This window comes from Nematostella vectensis, chromosome 10 (assembly GCF_932526225.1).
Source record: "Nematostella vectensis chromosome 10, jaNemVect1.1, whole genome shotgun sequence".
NCBI lineage: Eukaryota > Metazoa > Cnidaria > Anthozoa > Actiniaria > Edwardsiidae > Nematostella > Nematostella vectensis.
The window spans coordinates 7,400,751-7,420,367 of NC_064043.1; the positions used below are offsets into that span (position 1 = coordinate 7,400,751).

General features: G+C 43.2%; 1 protein-coding gene across 1 annotated transcript in view; it reads right to left on the reverse strand.

The window, feature by feature from the left end:
- Positions 1–328: 328 nt before the first annotated feature.
- LOC5521914 (sushi, von Willebrand factor type A, EGF and pentraxin domain-containing protein 1) overlaps positions 329–19,617 on the reverse strand; it is a 28,825-nt gene continuing 9,536 nt past the window's right edge. The window contains exons 10-40 of the mRNA XM_032367102.2: positions 18,526–18,788; positions 18,046–18,179; positions 17,462–17,628; positions 16,812–16,973; positions 16,541–16,702; positions 16,246–16,407; positions 15,802–15,971; positions 15,412–15,679; positions 15,045–15,287; positions 14,614–14,783; positions 13,793–13,968; positions 12,872–13,149; positions 11,922–12,158; positions 10,501–10,694; positions 9,610–9,738; positions 8,976–9,111; positions 8,682–8,702; positions 8,418–8,525; positions 7,712–7,885; positions 7,400–7,522; positions 6,832–6,951; positions 6,402–6,524; positions 6,032–6,208; positions 5,363–5,539; positions 4,927–5,106; positions 4,129–4,302; positions 3,049–3,225; positions 2,672–2,845; positions 1,670–1,858; positions 1,112–1,255; positions 329–826 (exon numbers count right to left, since the gene is read on the reverse strand). Coding sequence (XP_032222993.2) covers positions 471–826; positions 1,112–1,255; positions 1,670–1,858; positions 2,672–2,845; positions 3,049–3,225; positions 4,129–4,302; positions 4,927–5,106; positions 5,363–5,539; positions 6,032–6,208; positions 6,402–6,524; positions 6,832–6,951; positions 7,400–7,522; positions 7,712–7,885; positions 8,418–8,525; positions 8,682–8,702; positions 8,976–9,111; positions 9,610–9,738; positions 10,501–10,694; positions 11,922–12,158; positions 12,872–13,149; positions 13,793–13,968; positions 14,614–14,783; positions 15,045–15,287; positions 15,412–15,679; positions 15,802–15,971; positions 16,246–16,407; positions 16,541–16,702; positions 16,812–16,973; positions 17,462–17,628; positions 18,046–18,179; positions 18,526–18,788 — 5,468 coding nt within the window. The 3' untranslated portion in view covers positions 329–470. The remainder of the gene's footprint in view (positions 827–1,111; positions 1,256–1,669; positions 1,859–2,671; positions 2,846–3,048; positions 3,226–4,128; positions 4,303–4,926; positions 5,107–5,362; positions 5,540–6,031; positions 6,209–6,401; positions 6,525–6,831; positions 6,952–7,399; positions 7,523–7,711; positions 7,886–8,417; positions 8,526–8,681; positions 8,703–8,975; positions 9,112–9,609; positions 9,739–10,500; positions 10,695–11,921; positions 12,159–12,871; positions 13,150–13,792; positions 13,969–14,613; positions 14,784–15,044; positions 15,288–15,411; positions 15,680–15,801; positions 15,972–16,245; positions 16,408–16,540; positions 16,703–16,811; positions 16,974–17,461; positions 17,629–18,045; positions 18,180–18,525; positions 18,789–19,617) is intronic.

A 19,617-nucleotide genomic window follows, 5' to 3' on the forward strand; every position in this document is an offset into this window, starting at 1 on the left:
AAAAAAAAATCGGACAAAGGCTCCCAATCAAGGCAGACCATAAAAACACACTAAAACACAGGTCAGGCGTTAACCCGGTGTTTTTATAGCCGCCATCTTGAAATTTGGGGAAAAATGAAAAAAGGGGGAGGGGAGGGGAAGGAGAGAGAGAGAGAGAAAATCCAAATCCAGCAGGCGTTTCTTCTCTCTATTTTTCTTTCCCCTCCCCCCGTTCTTCATTTTTGCTCAAAATCCAAGATGGCGGCCACGAATCGCTTGAGGCCGGTTTTTCTATAAAAACACCGGCTAAACACCTGCATTGCAGGCTATAAACGTGAGTACTATAGAATGGATTGAGTACTTAAATTTTATTTCATTCCTTTTTAAAAGGGTATTGGAACTAAAGCCTAAATATCGCCCTCTCATGAAACAAGCACTTGTTGCTCAACTAAAGATTTTTTATTGTTTTACACAATTAAATGTCATTCTCACTATCTGCGATTAGCATACGGGTCGTAGGGTTTGTACGTGGCGCGGAAACCCTTGTAAAAACGATCATTCCTCGAGTTGCTATAGAAATGAACCCACATGTAATCCTTAGTGACCACATCACCGCTGACCGGGCTCGGGCCAGACCAGGCGATCTCCAGAGGCGAGGTTACCCAGGGTCCATGGGCTATCTCCAGTCTATCGTAGGCGTTCTCTGTGCTGAATTCAGGGGTTTGAAGTGAGATTTGTGTGTTAGGCATGTGGATAAGCCAGATACAAGAGGCACTGTCTGGGTACTGCTGGGGGAAGTTGGGAGATGTGAAGCCGCCGGTACGTGTGGTCAGCATCCCGCCGCAATCTGAGAAAAGACATGCGCATTAAATAAGAACACGATGAAGACAGTTTTACTAAAAAATGAATAGCGAAAAGAAATTCCATTGAACTTCAAAAGTAACCATGTATTAGTGCTCTGCTTTGTTGTATCATTCAATGAAAACGGTTCCTTGAACTACTTTTTTAGCAGTATTAAAATATGCAATAATATATATTTCGTACCTGGGTGGGCTTTTGAACCACCAACAAAAAAGGCCATATGAAAGTAAAAGTGCAAGGAAAAGCGAATAGCTGAGCCCGCAATACTTACCGGTCTGTGAGTATTTGAGCTTGAAGCCATTGTTGACGTTTTCGCCGTTTGATATGAATCTCACCCGCATTGTGTTGCCCGATGACGTCAAAGCACGTGGTTTGTGAACGAGACCGCTGAACGCAATGATGGGATCGGTTTTTCCTGTGGCATTCAATTACGACAAGTTGTAAAATTAAAACGTTTGGTTTTTCAAGCTCTTGGCCCTCCTTGCAGCAGGAATGCTGAATTACACTTGTGTAGAAAGGCATGGAAAGCACCTCTGGATCTATATTCCTGTTTTTGAAGCATGATTATAATTATCATCATCATAATCGTCGTAATCGCCATCGTCATCATCATCATAATCATCCTTTTTATCATCCCATCCTCGTTATCCTTTTCGTCATCATCATTTTCATCATCACCATAATCGTCATCATTATAATTGTCATCATCATCGTCACCATCATTGTCATCATCCTTGCTTTAGCAAGCATTATGAACATCATTTGAATATTAACAATCGTCATTCCCAAACCTCTCATCAACATTACCATCACTAGTGCACGTACTCACCCGTGTCGTAGATAATCACCAGGTCCTTGCCCTCCTCTGTGCGTAGCTCGGTGAAGTCCAGTCGTACTTTCTTACCAGTAGGCACTCGGATTTCCCACGTACAGTACTCGTTGTTCTCATAGTTGTTAGGGAAGTTTGTAGACTGTATAGTCCCGAATGGACCTGTCACGACTTGACCGCAATTGGATGCTTAAGAAGGCAAATATAATTATAATATAATTACTAAGATTAGTCTGAAAGCATTGCAGGGGTGGGTCCAGGATTTTAAAATATCGGGTGATAATTTCTTCAAACAAAGTGACTTTTCAATGTTTTTTTTTTTGCTCGAGAAGGGGTTGGATATCCACCCAATCCACCTCCTCTGTATCCGCCCCTGTTTTGCTAATGATCGTTGATAGTTATATTAGAACAAATCCAATTTAGTCTGCCCAGTTTGATAACTAAAAAAATTAAGGTATTCATCATCGCTATCGTTACCATCTTCGCAATCATAGTTATCAACAACACCAAGATTCACCACCGTCATGAGCATTTTCATCATTAACATCACATACGTCATTGTCAACGTCATCGTCACCATTCCCATGACGATTATTGCGGCCATCATTCAGCACCAGCATCGATAACCACTATCATAATCACCAGTTTCACCATCACATAACAACCATCAACATTACCGCCATCATATTCACCACAATCATCACAACCATCATCACCATCATTATCACATCCATCATCATCACCACTATCATAATCATCACAATTAAGATCACCACCATCATAATCAGCACTACCACCATTGATAACTGCCATCATAATCAACACTTCCGTCATCGTCACCACCATCAACATCATCGCCATCACCAAAACCATCATCATCATAACAACAGCCATCATCGCCATCATGAAAACCATCATCATCGCCATGATCATTACCATCACCATCAGCATCACCATCATCACCATCACCATCATCATGACCATCTTCATGGCCATCATTACCTGTGCAAGAAGCAGTGCTCCCTGTCCAAGTGCCATCAGCCTGGCACTGCCTGGTGATGCTTCCCTGCAGCTTGAAGCCGGGGTTACAATCATAGGTCACGCTTGAGCCATACGTGAACACGTGACCGATACGGAAACCATTGACAATGGCTCCTGGATCACCGCAGTCACGGACTGAAAGAGAGATAGACAGCGGGTAGTTAATACGAAGTGTTGATTTTCTAATGTCTTGCCGTTACATTGCATCGGGGGGTTACTGATCAAAAGCAAAAATTAGGACAGTTTGCCAGTAAAACGCCGCCATTTTAAAGCGAAATAGCATTTTTTACCGGAGCAATACAAAATCTAGTCTTGCGTTCTTCAGCACTGTCACTTACTTTTACACGTTGGTTGGGACCCAGTCCACTTCCCGGTGGATTCCTCGCATGTCCTGATATTAACTCCCTGTAGCTGGTAACCTTGGTTACAGACGAACTTGACTGACGCGCCGTAAGTATGGTTTGTACCGACCTTGTTGCCATGGAGGGGTGTACCAGGCTCACCACAGGAGCGCTCTCAAATATAAATACATTAAGACATGTGAGTTATTTTTCCCTTACACATTGATTGCTTTGGTGTAACAAAACACCCTACCTATCTACAGGTAGCCCAAGCTCTTTATTTGTCCATAATGATACGGTAAACATAGGGCGAAAAACAAAATGAGTGATAAATTTAAAAAAACTTGTTGAAAAACGTGTTTAGTCTAGTGTTGTGTTCATGTTTACCTTTTGCGACTTCTCTGGCCGTATTAAAAGCGACTTTTTCAAGATTTGAAATTTTACCAGATCTGGTAAAAGTTCAAATCGTGATGAATCTTGAAAAAGTCGCTTTTAATATGGCCAAAGAACACGCAAAAAGTAAATATTATGTTTTTCGCCTATGTTGACCGTAAATATCATTAGCGACAAATAGAGAGCCTGGGCTACCTGTGACCTAGACACGTGAGCATGATGTTTCCCTCTCCCATCTCCCTAAATACTACGTGATCAAGTGCGCTAAACCGCTGATCTATCTTTACACGTGGGCATGATGTTTCCCTCTCCCATCCCCCTAAATACTACGTGATCAAGTGCGCTAAACCGCTGACCTATATTTACACGTGGGCATGATGTTTCCCTCTCCCATCTCCCTAAATACTACGTGATCAAGTGTGCTAAGCCGCTGACCTATCTTTACACGTGGGCAAAATTTGTCCCTCTCCCATCTACCTAAATACTACGGGATCAAGTGCGACGAATTGTTGACCTATACTTTGACACGTGGGTAATCTTTCTTTCCATCTGCTGACCGCTCCTCAGAGCACGTGCTCGAGTGCGGCAAACCGCTGAACTACCTAGACACGTGGATAGCTTCCCTGTCCATTTGCCGTCCGCCCCGCAGAGCACGTGCTCGAGTACGGCAAACCGCTGACCTACCTAGGCACGTGGGTAGTTTGCCTGTCCATTTTCCGTCCGCCCCGCATTTTCTGCTTGCGTCCCCTTCCAGATGGTGTTTCACGCGACACTGGTACCTGACCACGGAGTTGTAGGTAAAGGTGGAGCCAATAAGTGATCCGGCAAATGGCGTGCCAGGATCTCCGCAATCCACCACTGAAACAGTGAAATTCGACATTAGAAAAGAGACGGTGAAACTTAGATGGCGAATGATAGCCACGATAGCTTAGTGTCACGGACTTCGCTTTTTAAACACCCATGCGCGAAATACGGGTCAGTTTAGCTTGGGATTTTTTAGAGGTGTATTAACCTGTCTTTAAAATGGTAATAAGCCAAAGCATGCCGGGTCTAGCTTTTCTCCATTAACCTATATTGAAAGAGAAGTAAAACGCTTGTGATACTGGTTTGTGTACCATATTTAGTGACACTGACTCATAAGAGAGGCTATTTTCGGTAACTAGCCAAAACCACTGCAATACTTGCAGGGCCGTAGCAGGAGGTGGAGCACTGGGGGCATGTGCCCCCCCCCCCCTCCCCCAATATTTCGAGGCATGCTACAGCCCGAAAATAACAACTGAATAATTCTGTTATTAGAGTGCCAAAGTACGCAGGGATAGCAATTATTTTCATATTTTTAATATTCAAAACAAAACTTTAAAAAAATATCGGGTCAACGTTATTAGACGACCGGGGAAACGCTTTACTCTTTTGTAGTCAGAGCACTGTAGACTGAGCACGTGACACTGTAGACTGAGCACGTGATATACACTGTCCACTCACGTATGCAAGTAGGGTCGCTTCCAGTCCACCTCTTGTCTGACCCGCACGTTCGGAAGGCGCCATCTTCAGGCTTCACGCGATATCCCGTAGCACAGGAAACCCTAACAGTGCTTCCCACTTCACGGCGGTTTCCTTCAATTTTGCCGTTGACGGGAGCATTCAGGGCGGGACAGTCGGCGCCTAATACAAATGCAATGATTTGAGCGTGGTCTTTCGTCCCGGAGAGGGAAAGCGGCAGAGAAAAACATCAGAGAAATCACATTTTACGTTCACTATTGCATTTTACTCTTTCTTGTAAATTTGGGATATATGGATTTTCACCACCACCCAGTTCCTCATTCGTTTTTTCCTTGCTCTTTATTCACCCCCCAACCCCTCCCTAAGACACACTCCTGCGCATTGCACCTCATCCTCTTCTTTTACTCTAGATACTCACGGACACATCGCGGCTGCACCCCTGTCCACGTCCCATCCTGCTGACACGAACGCTGAGCCACACCCTCAAGAGCATACCCAGAAATGCACGAGAACTGCGCACGACTGCCATAGGAATGTCCAGCGGTGAGCGTGCGCGCGCCTTTTTTGATCGTTCCAATATCCACGCATTGTACGGCTGGGAAGAGAGATCAAGTTACTATTCAAATTGAAGGGATTATGCAACTCTTCTATTCGAATAAAAGGGAACATCAACTTCTTCCATTCAAATTAAAGGGATAATGCATTCTTTTCATTCTTTTATTCTAATTAAAGGGATCGATACAGCTCTTCCACTCAAATTAAAGGGATAATGCAACTCTTCTTCCATTCAATGGAGTTCTATTAGAATTCTTATTCATTTTCATTTTCTTTTCCATCTCGCCGTGAAAGTTCTCGAGAGATGATTGTTGTTAGGGCCACGACAAAAATAGAATACTTGAACATCACCTTGTACATCCTACCCTAATAATGCCTCTCGGAATACTCTCGACCCATACAAAATCTCATGGATTTGAAAGCGGCATTATAAATACGGTGTGATTGCTTTAGAAAAAGAGTAGTTTCTCTACACCTTATTAAAAAATTACTGCCATTTTAGTAAGGAGAATTACTGTCCTGATCATGCTACCTTCGCATCGAGGCTGGGATCCTGACCATTTGCCGTCCGCTTGACACGTCCGAGTGGATGGACCCACCAATCGGTAACCAGGGTTACACGTGATTGACAGGACGTTACCAAGGATACGAGCACCATGGATGGTTTCTTTTCCACCAGTAGGAGGCGTCGTTACCGGACAGTGGATTTCTTAGTGAATAAGAGAGATGATTTGTTAAAATTTAATTTTTAATAGCAGGGTCAAAGTACTTTTTCAATTTGCTTTCCCTGTTTCGAGAACAATATGAAACCGTTTCCTTAGCCACGAACTGTAAAACTGCGAAACTATTAGATCCATCTACTTATGATTTAACTATGTAGACCGCTGACCTTCACGGCTCACCTGCGCAACTCCTTATATCGGACTCAAGGTTGTAACCGCCCCTGCACTGACATGTACTGCGGAGATAGCCGTTGGCGCATGCGTGTTCGCAACCACCATTCTGGATTGCACACTCATCTTTGTCTATATCATTGATAACAAATAACAAATTTGTGCAATGAGATCCCTCAATGTTTCCATATATTAGTGGAAAAAAAAACAGAAACTTGACATACTCAATTTCCCCCTGCAGGCCATTTTAGAAAAATGTCAGATACATCATTTCTCGTGCCTAGTCCGAATTATCATCTACCCTTATTTGCGCGGCAGAGAGGACGGAGGACGACTTATTCTGATCTTAATCATCTGTTGGGCGAGGGAGCATTTAAAGCATATTGCATGGGAAGAATATCATAATAAAAATTAAAAAGCACGTCGCTCGATTTTGTACCTTGGCATGATCGACCGCCCGCTGCCAGCTCCATTCCCGCAGGACACTCGCACCGGAAGCTCCCTTTAGTGTTGTAACACTTGTGACTACAGATACCAGTCAGCGAGCATTCATTCACGTCTAAGAATATAAAAAAGGGGATATAATAAGCAAAGCATACATCATCAACCTCCTCTCTCCTCGTCTCACTGCAGCAGGTAAACCTTAACGGATACCCTCGTTAAGTGCTACGTTTCCCAAATTACATGTTTCGTTTTCCCCATTAAATGCTCTGTTTCCCGTGTTATGTGTCACGTTTCTCCCGTTTCGTTTTAGTTTCTTCCGTTATGTGTTACGTTTTCCCCGTTACGTGTTACGTTTCCCCCATTACGTGTAGATTTTCCTCGTTACATGTTCCGTTTCCACCGTTATGTGTAACGATTCCCCCGTTACTTGTTACGTTTCCTCCGTTACGCGTTACGTTTTCCTCCGTTACGCTTACGTTTCCCCCCGTTACTTGTTAAGTTTCCCCCGCTACGTGTTACAGTTCACCCGTTACGTGTTCGCAATAGCCTCCGTGTTGACGCACCGTTACATGTGACACCATCTGAGCCGAGGTTGTACCCAGGGTTGCAAGAACACGTGAAACTGCCCTCCGTATTTGTACACTGCTGTGCACAGGGACTGCTGGCGCTGTTGCACTCGTTAATATCTGCCGGAAACGGATTTATCTTGAGTATGATAAAAGAACCGTTGATGAACTGTTGATGATGCTGACAATGTTGTTTTGCTCTTGTTAGTGATGACGACAATGGTAATAAAATAATTTATTTACATATAAGAAGATGAATATGACAATATTACTAATAGTACTAAAAGACCTTTAGATAATGAGACTTACCGACGCATTGTGGGTCGTTTCCAGTCCATCGTCCGTGGTTACAAGTCCGTACACCGTCTCCGGTCAGCTTGAAGCCTGCGTTACACGTGACTGTCACGCTACTTCCGTGACCACTTCCCGTGCTGGACACAATTTTGCCATTTGTTGGAGATTTCGGGGAAGGACACCCAGACGCTGAAATGGAAAAGGTGCTACAAAAACACTTCCTCCTTGAAGCCGCATTGTCACCAGTTTACTTCCGGTCGATTACGTAACAATCTCCGATGATTTTTAACAAAAAACGCGAAAAATATTTTAAAATATTGAAAGCAGTGTGTTTACTGGAAGTTTCTTTGAGGATGTGATTGATAATTTAGAGCGGATGACCTGTTTAATATCACGGATTTTAATAGATTCTTTTGTCTTTTAACGGTTGAGGTTTCCGTCGGATCTCCGGAAGTAAACTGGTGACTATGCTGCTTTAATGAATGTACTTCGCGCATATACGGGGGAGGCGCTTTTTTAAAATCTCTAGATTAGGGTGGGTGCAGGGTGTAAACATATTCCCAGAATCATAACAAAATAAGCAATCCGTTCAGGCGAGGTGCAAACCGTCCATAGGTTTTTCTCTTATGCGAGGCGCTTAAATAGTAGAGGCGCTTATTATTTGGCGACAGCTCTTATTCGAGAAATTCACTCAGAGAGATACGCAATCAATTGACCTTACCGTGCTCACATCTGCGGCCTTCATATCCACTCGGGCAGACACACTTGAACTCGTTTGGCAAATCCACGCACGTTCCACCATTAGTACAGGAATTCGACACACATGTACCTATGCCGCGAATAATATAAAATATTACCAAGAAATGGTTTTATTCTGATCGATCATCAAATACTATCATTAAAATATGTTCGTAAAGAATCCCGGTATTGTAGGATTTATTTTTCTCGCGGAACCAAATATACGAGAAATTTCTTTTTTACTAACCTTTAGCAACAGGAACCGATTCTGAAAAGAAAAGAAATAAAAAAAGACGTAAGAATATTCAAATTTTGTTAGAATGCTGTTGCTATTTCTGTATGACAAAAGAGAGCAAGATTCTGAAATAACCTAGCCACAACATCTATATATCAGGATCTAGATTGCAAGCTTTTAAAGAGTATGATATGTTTTATTTTCTGCATAAAGGGAAAAGCATTCGACTTTTTCGTGACGATTTTTGGAACTTGCTCTTATCCTATAATTTGGTTCGATGAGTGTGTGCAAACAAAAAATGATAACCTTTGCAGCCATAGATCTCAACACGCATCGCAATCTCGCCGCTCCAGGCCTGGGGCCTAAACCGGACGTATCTGGCCGAAAAAGACTGGACCTGTTGCCGTACGATTGTTTTGTCGTCGGTGTTTCCGGTCAGCACCTGCGAGAAACAGTAAAATCACCAACTCTTACCCACCTTGCTCAAATTTAGTTATTAGTAGGGCAAGGGGAGTTTTGAAACGCCTACAGTCCGAGTTAAATCTTGATTCAGAGCTCGTACGTTTTTGCTCTGTAGGTAAATTGAGTATTTTCCCCCTGTGAACTGTTATATTACCAGTAGAAGCGTAGGGTAGGGGAAGACGCCCGTCTTTCAATATATGCATCCCTTCCCTCTCCCCCCTCCGTTAACTTCCAAAACTGTTTGCCTTATTGAGTATCCACAAGACTTGCTTAATTTTTTTTGCACCTTTAGACATCTATACCTACGTCGTAATAATGAAATGATTAAGCAAAAATGACACGATTAAGCATCGGGGGCTTAAAAAATAACAAAAAATATAAGGAAACACATGGAAGAACATTGAATCCGGCCCCCCTTTCTTGAAACCCTTGCTTCGGTCCCCCCTTTTTTCGAGCTCCTGGATCCGCCGCTGCCTACCTTAGCATACATGGTCCACTTGCTGCCATCAGCGCTGTACTCCAGCTTATATGACGTAACCCATTGTGAGGAGCCGTCCGCTCCCTGTGTAGCCACGCCTGTCATCCTTGTCTTCTCCCCCAAGTCCACCTGGGAAGAGTCACGTGATAATCGAGACGAATAAATCAGATAATCGTCTTGTTATATAAATTTAAAATCAAATATGTGATTTTATCTTTAAATTGCGATCAGACAGACATCTTTGCCCACATAAATAGAAGCCGACAATAATGAAACAATTTTTTTTTCATCTGTAAAGTTGCGGTCTGCAGACACGCGCAGTTTTTAATGTCCTGATTTTTTTTCTCTTGTTCATCTCAGCCATGAGTAGCAATACATCTATTAAGGGGGGGGAGGTGAATAGGGGTATGTAAATCCGCCGATTCGTGGATCCGCAGATATTTTTAGATCCGCATGGATTGACAGATAAACAATAGCATCGATTGAAATTCATTTAAAATTCGAAATTCGACCGTCAAAGCAGTCAAAATCCGAAATCCGTGCCCAAATTGTCAACAGATCCGTGATCCGCCGTATTTCCAAAATCCGTCAATCCGCTGAAATAATCATCAAAATCCGTAATCCGTGAGCATTTCGAGGCTGAATCCGCCGATCCGCGAACCTATTCACCCCCCCCCCCCCCCTATTAAGTATACGCGGACACTAAATCTGGATTTTGTCATAAATTATTATTGAAAAGCTAAACAAGAGGCAACTTGAAACTAATGCAAAATCACCCCCAATAAATAATGCCTTCCTCCCTCCTCTTGCATTTGTATGTTATTAGTCTTACAAACAAAAAGACTAATACTGGTACAAACAAATAAGGCTGGTGAAGGAGTTTTCACTCACTTGTAAGAATTGCTGATTGTTGCTAGATGACGGACGCCAGCCGCCATAACTATCCTTTAAACCTGCAACAGCGGCGATACGCGATGACTGTAAGCGCCCATATTCTGGAGCTGCGGTTGGATTAAATGATGATGATGCAGTCATGGCGGAGTCTTTGATGCCCTTAGCACCAACGCCGAGTGGGTCAACGCAATCTGAGGAGAAAATGAAAGAAATGACTAGTGTGCCAAGGGTAGCTTCCTGCAGGCGCCTCGAGTGATTTGGGAAAAGGTTTTTTCGATTTCGGGCTTCCTGTGGCGTGTTCAAGAAAGAGTAGGGGCCTGGGTAAGAGGGAAAGATAGGATCAATTCTGTTGTCCTACTCCCCTCATCCGGCTACGGTTCAACTCGCCACATGATCCCCAATTCATAAAAATACTAAAAAAGGAAAAAAAGCATTTGAGATGATGGCTGCGAAGAAGGCAATGTCAAGGGATTGTTGAGTCTGTGACTAAAAGACTGCGCGAAATAGAAAAATGCGTGATAGAGATAAGCTATCAATGCGTGACTGGAAAAGGCTAAAATAAAACGCGACTGCATATTGAGTGTAGGGTTTAATGTCACATAAGTCTGACAGGACCCATCACTAGTGAGTGATAAAAAATATAGAGACCACCCAATCGCGTTACTTATTGTGCGTAACCTTTTCACAAGCGTGAACTGTAACGTAAGACTGACAAGACAAACTAGTGATGTCTAGCCTGCGTAGCAAGCAAGCCCAAAGTGTTGGAAAAGAAGAGAGGAGACGAGGCGCGCACGCACGTACGCGCTACAATCCGCGATAAAAATACATGATACCTTTTGAAATTTGGCAAACGAAGTAAAAAATTTCTATCCGGCCGGCCAAGACCCTGTCAACATACGAGATCTCCCCTCTCCCCCCCGTTCTAATGTTGAGATTCCAAGTGGGCCATGTTAGAGAGTGGACATCCTGCAATCAGACCAACATTGGACCAGGGGGGGGGGAGGGGTGATTATATCAAGGACAGAGGGGTTTTTTTGTAATGCGTTTTGGTATTCTAATTGGTCCAAAAAAAAGGTGTAGAGGTATCAAAAGTTTTGGAGCAGATTGTAGGTATTCGCTCCATCCTTCTCCCTGGCGAGCGGGATCCCTCATTTCCCTAACCATTTGCGCTTGTTACGCTGGCTAAGTGATATCAGACAAATTCACATAACTGTGTGTCTCATAGTGTGTGACTTATATACTAGCGTAACTAAGTAACCAGCGTAGGACCGTATAACGTAAGACTTACATGATGCACCAATAAAACATCGGACAGACAAACTAATGTGTCATATAGTACATGACTCGTTCACGACTAGCGTGACAGGGGTAGATTACAAGCCTGACTATGTATGTACTGCATTCGTACTGTCACGTACCTGATTGGTAGACATCGATGCCGGACGTGGGGACAATGTCGCTAGACTCAGTAACCACCATTTTACTAAGATGGCAATCTTTATTCGCGCGATTGTACTCAAATGACCGACAGGGAAAGGTGACTTCCTGTTCGCAGCTAGCCGCACACTGCTCAGGAGTCTGGGACGAGAGTGTCTTCTGACGAGATAAAACGCGTGCTTCGTGGTTCATTCGGTAGCCGCGTATTTTGCTGGAGGCTGGAAATAATTTGGATCAGGTACTCGGTTACCAAAGGATTAATCTAAAAGGTCTGGAATGTTAGCAACGACAAAAATTACCCTTTACCATGTTGTCTATCCATTCAAAATAATTCCCTTCTTGAATATACAATGTACGAGCCCCTTTTGAAATAAAATGTATCGATATCCGCTTTCAAATAAAAAAGAACAGAGTCTCCTTATCAAATAAAACGTGCAAGGATTTAGGTCAGAATCTGCGACTTGCATTTAGAATTTACGTGACTTTTTGAGTGGCAAACTCTTGCACAGAAATGGCTGCTAGCAGAGAGCGACGAAAAAAATTAATAAAATCATTTAACTAAAATGCTTCCTGAGTAAAGGCCCTGTCACACGTACGTTTTTTCTCTTGCGACCTGTCTCGCAAAAAAATTGTTGCAGGTCGCACGCGCATTTTTTGCGTGTGACACCCCCTTTGCAACTTGTTTTGCATTTCTCAAAGTCGCACGAAAAGTTGAAAGCTCTTCTACTTTCTGCAACAAATTGTTTCAAGTCGCAGGAAAAACTTCACGTGTGACAGGGCGCGTGCACCTGCAACAATTTTTTTGCGAGACAAGTTGCAGCCGAAAAATCTACGTGTTGTTGTCATTTTGCCGCCAAAGTTGAGCGCGCGAGTTTGCCACCCATTATAACCAGCCCATTATTATAACCAAAAACAGCAAGACATTACTGACCGTCACATGCGTATGACTTCGGTGTGATGACGTAAAGCCCTTGAAGCTCCGCACGGAAGTCGCCCCAGGCTTTTACGTTGCCTTGAAAGGCCTGGCAGCTGTGCACTAAATTCTGTGCGCCCTTATCAGTGAGAAATGTGTTCCAAACATTCATTTGACTGATATCGCCCGTGAACGCCTCTTCAGCGTTAAAACCATCGCCGACGGTGTCCTGTTCTTGTCCAAGTACCATGACCCCTCCACCTTTAATAACCGCGCCGGTCTGGAATCCAAATGAGCTGTTTGTAAAGAAATCAATATTTGTAGATTTTGGGTTGTGCATAGAATAAGACAAAACAGGTGATATTTATTGGAATCGTCGGGGTTAAAATAATGCCCACCTTGGAAACCTGTTTCAAAATTTGTTATTAAATACATATCAATCAGTGGATGTCGTTTTTCGAAATGGTCTAAAAAAGCCTGGGGCGAGCGCGCGGGAGACCTGTGATATTCTGAATAGCTAGAGACTAGGCACCATTTCCAAGATGGCTGCCAGCAAAATCGTAGTAACACAAATTACTGCAAGTTTACGTGCCGATTCTCGACTTGCAAAGTTCTAGAGCGATAAAAAAGCGAAAAAATGATTGAAGCGGACTCCCAAATATGGTATGTAGTGCCTAATAAGGGAATGACCGAGCGAGCTAGAAAAACGACAGCGTTTCTAAAGCAAGATTGACTGATACAGTATGTCTACTCTTAAATAAGATCAAAAGTCAAGATATCGCAATCCTTTAACGACAAAAGACTGCTAATATGGTCATTGAGGGAGCTGCGAGGTTCCCCTGTGCTATTTCTAGCCGCGCGACTTTGTTAAGGGGACTGCGTAGGCATAAAAGTCAAGTGTTGCGATTTCTGACTACGTCTATCTTGCTTTTATCTAACCTCTTCATTTTCTTGCCGTCCAAGTAAAAAGCCCACGCGCCATCTAAGCTTTGCCACGTGACCGCCACGTGGTGCCAATGGCCATCGTTGGCAGAGACGCCGATGAATTGCTTCTTATTGTTAACATGGAGAGTGAAAGCACCGTAATCTTGTAATACAAGGGCGTTATCAATAACCTGAAAATAAATTTGGTACATTTGGTGATTTTAAAAAGAGACATCCAAAGGCATCACTGTTTTATTCCTAATTTTCAGCACAGAAGAAAAAGTTTTAAAGGTTATCACTACATTTTTTTTTGTTCAGTTAGATTTTTAGTTAACTTAAATCCATATTTTCTAATTTACAATACTTTTACACTCTTTTTTATAGGAGAACCTAATTTTCAGTTGAGGCTGGGCCGTTCTTACTTTTGGGACATTTTAAGGCCGAATATGGTTTAACGATGTTCTTAAATTTTAGTGTATACAGTTCTTAGGAAGAGAAGTACACTAATAATCAATAGCAATAATAAGGTTGTTACTTTGAGCAAAATTGTTTCTGCATTTTAGAACGCATCAGGACTAAAAAAGATTTTTTGCTATCTGAGCCTCGGTATGTTCTTAGCATGTTCTTAAAACTTGGTGATATGTCAGGCTGGACGTTCTCATAAAAAAAGAGTGCATGTCAACAACACAATACCCAGCAGGCGCCTATGGCTGGGCAGCAGTGCCCAGCCATAGAGATCATATGGCAAATGTCCAGAGTTTATTGTGCTTTGTGTCTTCATCAACGGCCGTAGTAAGGAGGGAAGCTCTAAGCAACGCGGTCTCTGCAAGCCCTACCTCTCCATTTACGGTTGTTGCATATGAGATAGGCGTGCCGGGGTTTTCTCTATCAGTGGTCCGCATCCAGAAGGCAATGGTGAATACTGTCAAATCCGGGATATTGCTTGTTGAAGATGACGATGTTACCACACGAAGAGGGAAGTGGAGGTCAAAATCTGAAGAAACCTCTGTTGATGAGAAATATCAAATAAACTTTAGCTTTATAATCTATATGAGTGAGTTGGGCAAGATGATAGCGACCTGTGATAATCACCTGTTTGGTCTTTATGCAACCATAGAGTGTGTACTCACTAGGTACTAGTGTATTTACGACCTACCCTAGGTATGTATGTACAAGTCTAAAATATCCATACGTTACCCCTGCAAACCCCCCCCCCCCCCCCCCACTGGGTACGGGCCTGCTTGAAACGGCTATTTGTGATACTCACTAGTTGCACATGTGCTTCCAGAATATCCTGGATTGCAGGCACACTCGTATCCATTCACTTTATTCTTGCAAACTCCATTAACACAAGGGTTCGGGTAACAGTTATCAACATTGCGGTCACATCGTGAGCCCGCGAACCCAGCCTTGCAGGTGCAGGTATATCCGTTGACTTGGTCAACGCATGCGCCGTTGTTTAGACATGGATTTTTGGCACAATCATCGATGTCTATTTCACAGCGATCGCCTGAGGAATCAAGCAGTGATATCGTTGTAACAGTTAGATAGTTGTTGTGCCAATAAGACAATTGATAATCACATTTATTTAACTAAAGCTATATATCCTTTCACAATCCATCAAAATAGAATACCTGAGAAACCAGGCCTGCAGTTGCACTGAAATTTATCCTGAAGACTGCGACAGAGTCCACCATTTTTACAGGGCGCGGATACACAGAAGTCCATTTTCCTCTCACAGAACAGGCCGCCGTAGCCTTCAGGGCATTCACAGGCCCCCGAAGGAGGCTTGGCCACACATTTAGCACCATTCTGGCAACGGCTAGAGCTGCATAGACCGGAAATGACGTCACAGTTTGGACCGGAGTAGCCAGCCGCGCATATGCACTCGTATCCATTGACCTTAGACACAGAGAACGGTTAGATGCCTGTTTGATCCGTTGGGTTACGTCAATAATGCTGTGTTAAACATTATTACTGCCAATGTCTTGTTGCTATTTTGAATCCCTGGTTGAGTAGAATACCTTATCAATACATGTTGATCCCTGGTAGCACGGATCAGACAGACACTCGTCCTGCTCTGTCTCACATCGTCTTCCGGTGAACCCTCCAGGACACGCGCACCGGAAGTCATCCTTCAGACTTTCGCAGCGACCTCCGTTCTGGCACGGGCTCGAAGCACAATTATCGATATCTTATTACAAGAAAGAGAGATGAAACAAATATGAAAAAGACGAAACTAATATTTGGGGGTACAGTCACGCCCCTACTGGTTATTTCCTTAACATTAAAAAAAAACATATCATATGAACAGTGGATAATGTTGGAACAAAGAATGTTTTAAATCTTATGAGATGGAGTCTCGTTTGATTTCCGTTTATTGCAGATATATATTTAATTGAAGGGGCCGTTGTTTATGATTTCAGGGGGAACTCATTCAAGAGAGAGTGATTCTCCTTGAGTTTTACCTAAACACATGTCGTGCGAGTCGGCTCCAGGACCATGAGTTGACTTGGTTCCAGGGCACTCGCTGCAGGACATCTGTCCAATGGCTGTCTGGTATGTGCCTTTTGGGCATGGCAAACATGGCTCAACGCCGCTGCTCGAGTAAGTACCGGGGGCGCACATCACTTTGAAAAGAGAACATCCAATTATATTATTTTGATATTTTGTTTAGAAAATGAAGGAAGCACATTAAAAGCGTAGGTTTCAGAAAAGGAATTTTTTTCATGAATATTAAACCTAGATTAACATTCTACTCACTTCCACACTCCTCTCTGGATGTAGCGGCCGCGAGGACTGAGGTGGTGCCCTGGGGACAAGGTGTACATTTCTTGTTCATGTGGCCCGATGCGTATTCTCCTCGCGGGCAAATGGTACAACGAGCCAGACCAGTCGACGAGTAGTAACCGGGCTTGCACTTTTCTGCAATAGAAACAGTTTACGTATATTAAAGAAATATGACAGAAATAGTGAATAGTGTTGAACGTTGGGGCTAATTTTGTGATCACTTTTCGCGGACACGTTCACGCACCTGTACATGACGTGAAGTTCTTGGCCTCGTCTCCAAGAGTCCATGATCCTTCGGGGCAGCTGTAGCACTTTAGACTGCCCTCGTGGCTACTGTACGTCCCTGGCTTGCATCGCATACACTTCTCATGAAGCGAGTCGTAATAAGTCCCTGCTGGGCAGCGAACTATCGCAAAAAAAAGTAAGAATCAGGAGTTGAAAAGAAATAACAGTGAAACCCAGGCGCGTACACAGGGGGTGCGCAGGGTGCACAGAGGTGCAAAAAGTGGGTCATTTCTTATTAAGGAATCTTCAAATACTATGCTTTATCCATACCTATGACTACGCAATCCTAGCCAATCCTTGGTATGCGCCTGGAACTCTTATGTCGACCTCCATTAACGGAAAGCCCCTGCATGCCTTTAGAGCCTTTAGAGTTTAGGCTTCAGATAATTTAATCAAATAGTTTATAACCTCAAAATAACGGGCAGACTTTTCTGGTCCCAAGAGGGTCCGTTAAATCGAGTTTTAATTAGCTTTTTACCAAGAATCAAAGAAAAAAAATCAGAACCCTGCAACACAAATACAGTCATAAAAAATCTGCAACACACCTGTTCCTTGTGTCAGGGATACCCTTACCACACACATAAAAAGCTTTATGAATATTGTACTTACTGCATTTCTCGATTTTTCCAGAATCTCCGTTACAGGAGCATTGTGACTGGGTATTGGTGTTCAGGCACCCCGAACCATAAGAGTCGCACTTTCCCACAACAGCACCGTCAGCAGAGCAGTATCCTTCCGGCTTTGTCAGTGAGAACTTCTTGAATTCCAGGTCAGAGCTACGAGAGAGTGGCAATAAGTTGCTGGACTACACCGCAGGGCTTTTCTTTCATTGAATCTCCTTGTAGTCTCTTTGAGTCACTGCCCTTCAACCCCCCCCCACCCCCCCACACACACACACACACACCTATTGTAGAACAAAAATTACAAATCAGGCACTCTCTAGAGGAAGAGCACGTGTAGGCATGATTCATACCTCCCGCTCCATGCCAAGCAGAATTATTTTGATAGGGCATATAAAAAGTTCAACGTCTGAAATAATTAAGTTCGGCATGGCGCAATACAGGGATACTGCCGCCGTGCTGCACGGCGCAATAATGCCCCCGTCAAAGTCCAGTCTTCTTAAAACGCTGAGAAACTAATGTAATACAAAAGACCGCCGCTACTAGAGAGCCACTATGTGTTATGAGGGTTACTTAGCGCGTAGCGGAGACCAGTCCACCGCCTTAAGGGTACTATCGAGCCGCGGTGATGTCTGAGTTTCCATCACATTCTCTAGCTGGGATAGAGTCCTCGGCACTGATGATGTCGCCGCGCCAACAAAGTCAACCTAAAAGATCGAATGTTTTGGTTTTTATTAGTAACCGTACACAGTAATAGGTTGTTTAAGGAAAATTTGGAAGTCAAGAGCATTAAACTGCTTTTGAGTATTATTGGTACGCCAACACTTATACTCCGCTATATTTTCCTATCTGCCTCTAAAAATCAATCCAATATACGTTTTTTATCAAATCAAATGCTTATACCATGACCCAACCGTGCGAAAACTTGCGGACCCGACAATGTTTCTATTGATTTTTGACACAAGAGCGAAGCAAGGTTCTCCATCCACAAAACGATGTAACAATTCGAGTTTCCACAAGTTCTCGTTTTCATCCTTTCTGGTGTCAAAGTACCTTGATGTAGACTTCCTTCACAGCAGATCGTCGTCTTCGCTTTCTTTTGTCTGTTTCACCGCAAAACACATTGACGTTCTTCACAGTGCACTTGACATGGAAGTCCGTGCAGTCAGATATGAAAGGAGGGATGAAACCAAACTTAGCCAGATTGAGGAAGTTGGTTTTGATCTGTTCTTGAGCCTCTTCGCTGTTACAGTCGCCGGAGTAGTAGTAGAACTGGGCCATCATCCTTTGAGAGGCTTCTGACGGATCATAGCGTACTATAACAAAGATATCATAGGGTAAGGGTCATAGCGCACTATAACACAGATATCATAGGGTAAGGGTCATAGCGCACTATAACACAGATATCATAGGGTAAGGGTCATAGCGCACTATAACTCAGATATCATAGGGTACTAGAATCATAGCGTACTATAACACAGATATCATAGGGTAAGGATTATAGCGTACTATAACACAGATATCATAGGGTAAGGGTCATAGCGCACTATAACACAGATATCATAGGGTAAGGGTCATAGCGCACTATAACACAGATATCATAGGGTACTAGGATCATAGCGTACTATAACACAGATATCATAGGGTAAGGATTATAGCGTACTATAACACAGATATCATAGGGTAAGGGTCATAGCGTACTATAACACAGATATCATAGGGTAAGGGTCATAGCGCACTATAACACAGATATCATAGGGTAAGGGTCATAGCGTACTATAACACAGATATCATAGGGTAAGGGTCATAGCGCACTTTAACACAGATATCATAGGGTAAGGGTCATAGCGTACTATAACACAGATATCATAGGGTAAGGGTCATAGCGCACTATAACACAGATATCATAGGGTAAGGGTCATAGCGTATTATAACACAGATATCATAGGGTAAGGTTCATAGCGCACTATAACACAGATATCATAGGGTACTAGGGTCATAGCGTACTATAACACAGATATCATAGGGTAAGGGTCATAGCGCACTATAACACAGATAACATAGGGTAAGGGTTATAGCGTACTATAACACAGATATCATAGGGTAAGGGTCATATCGTACTATAACACAGATATCATAGGGTAA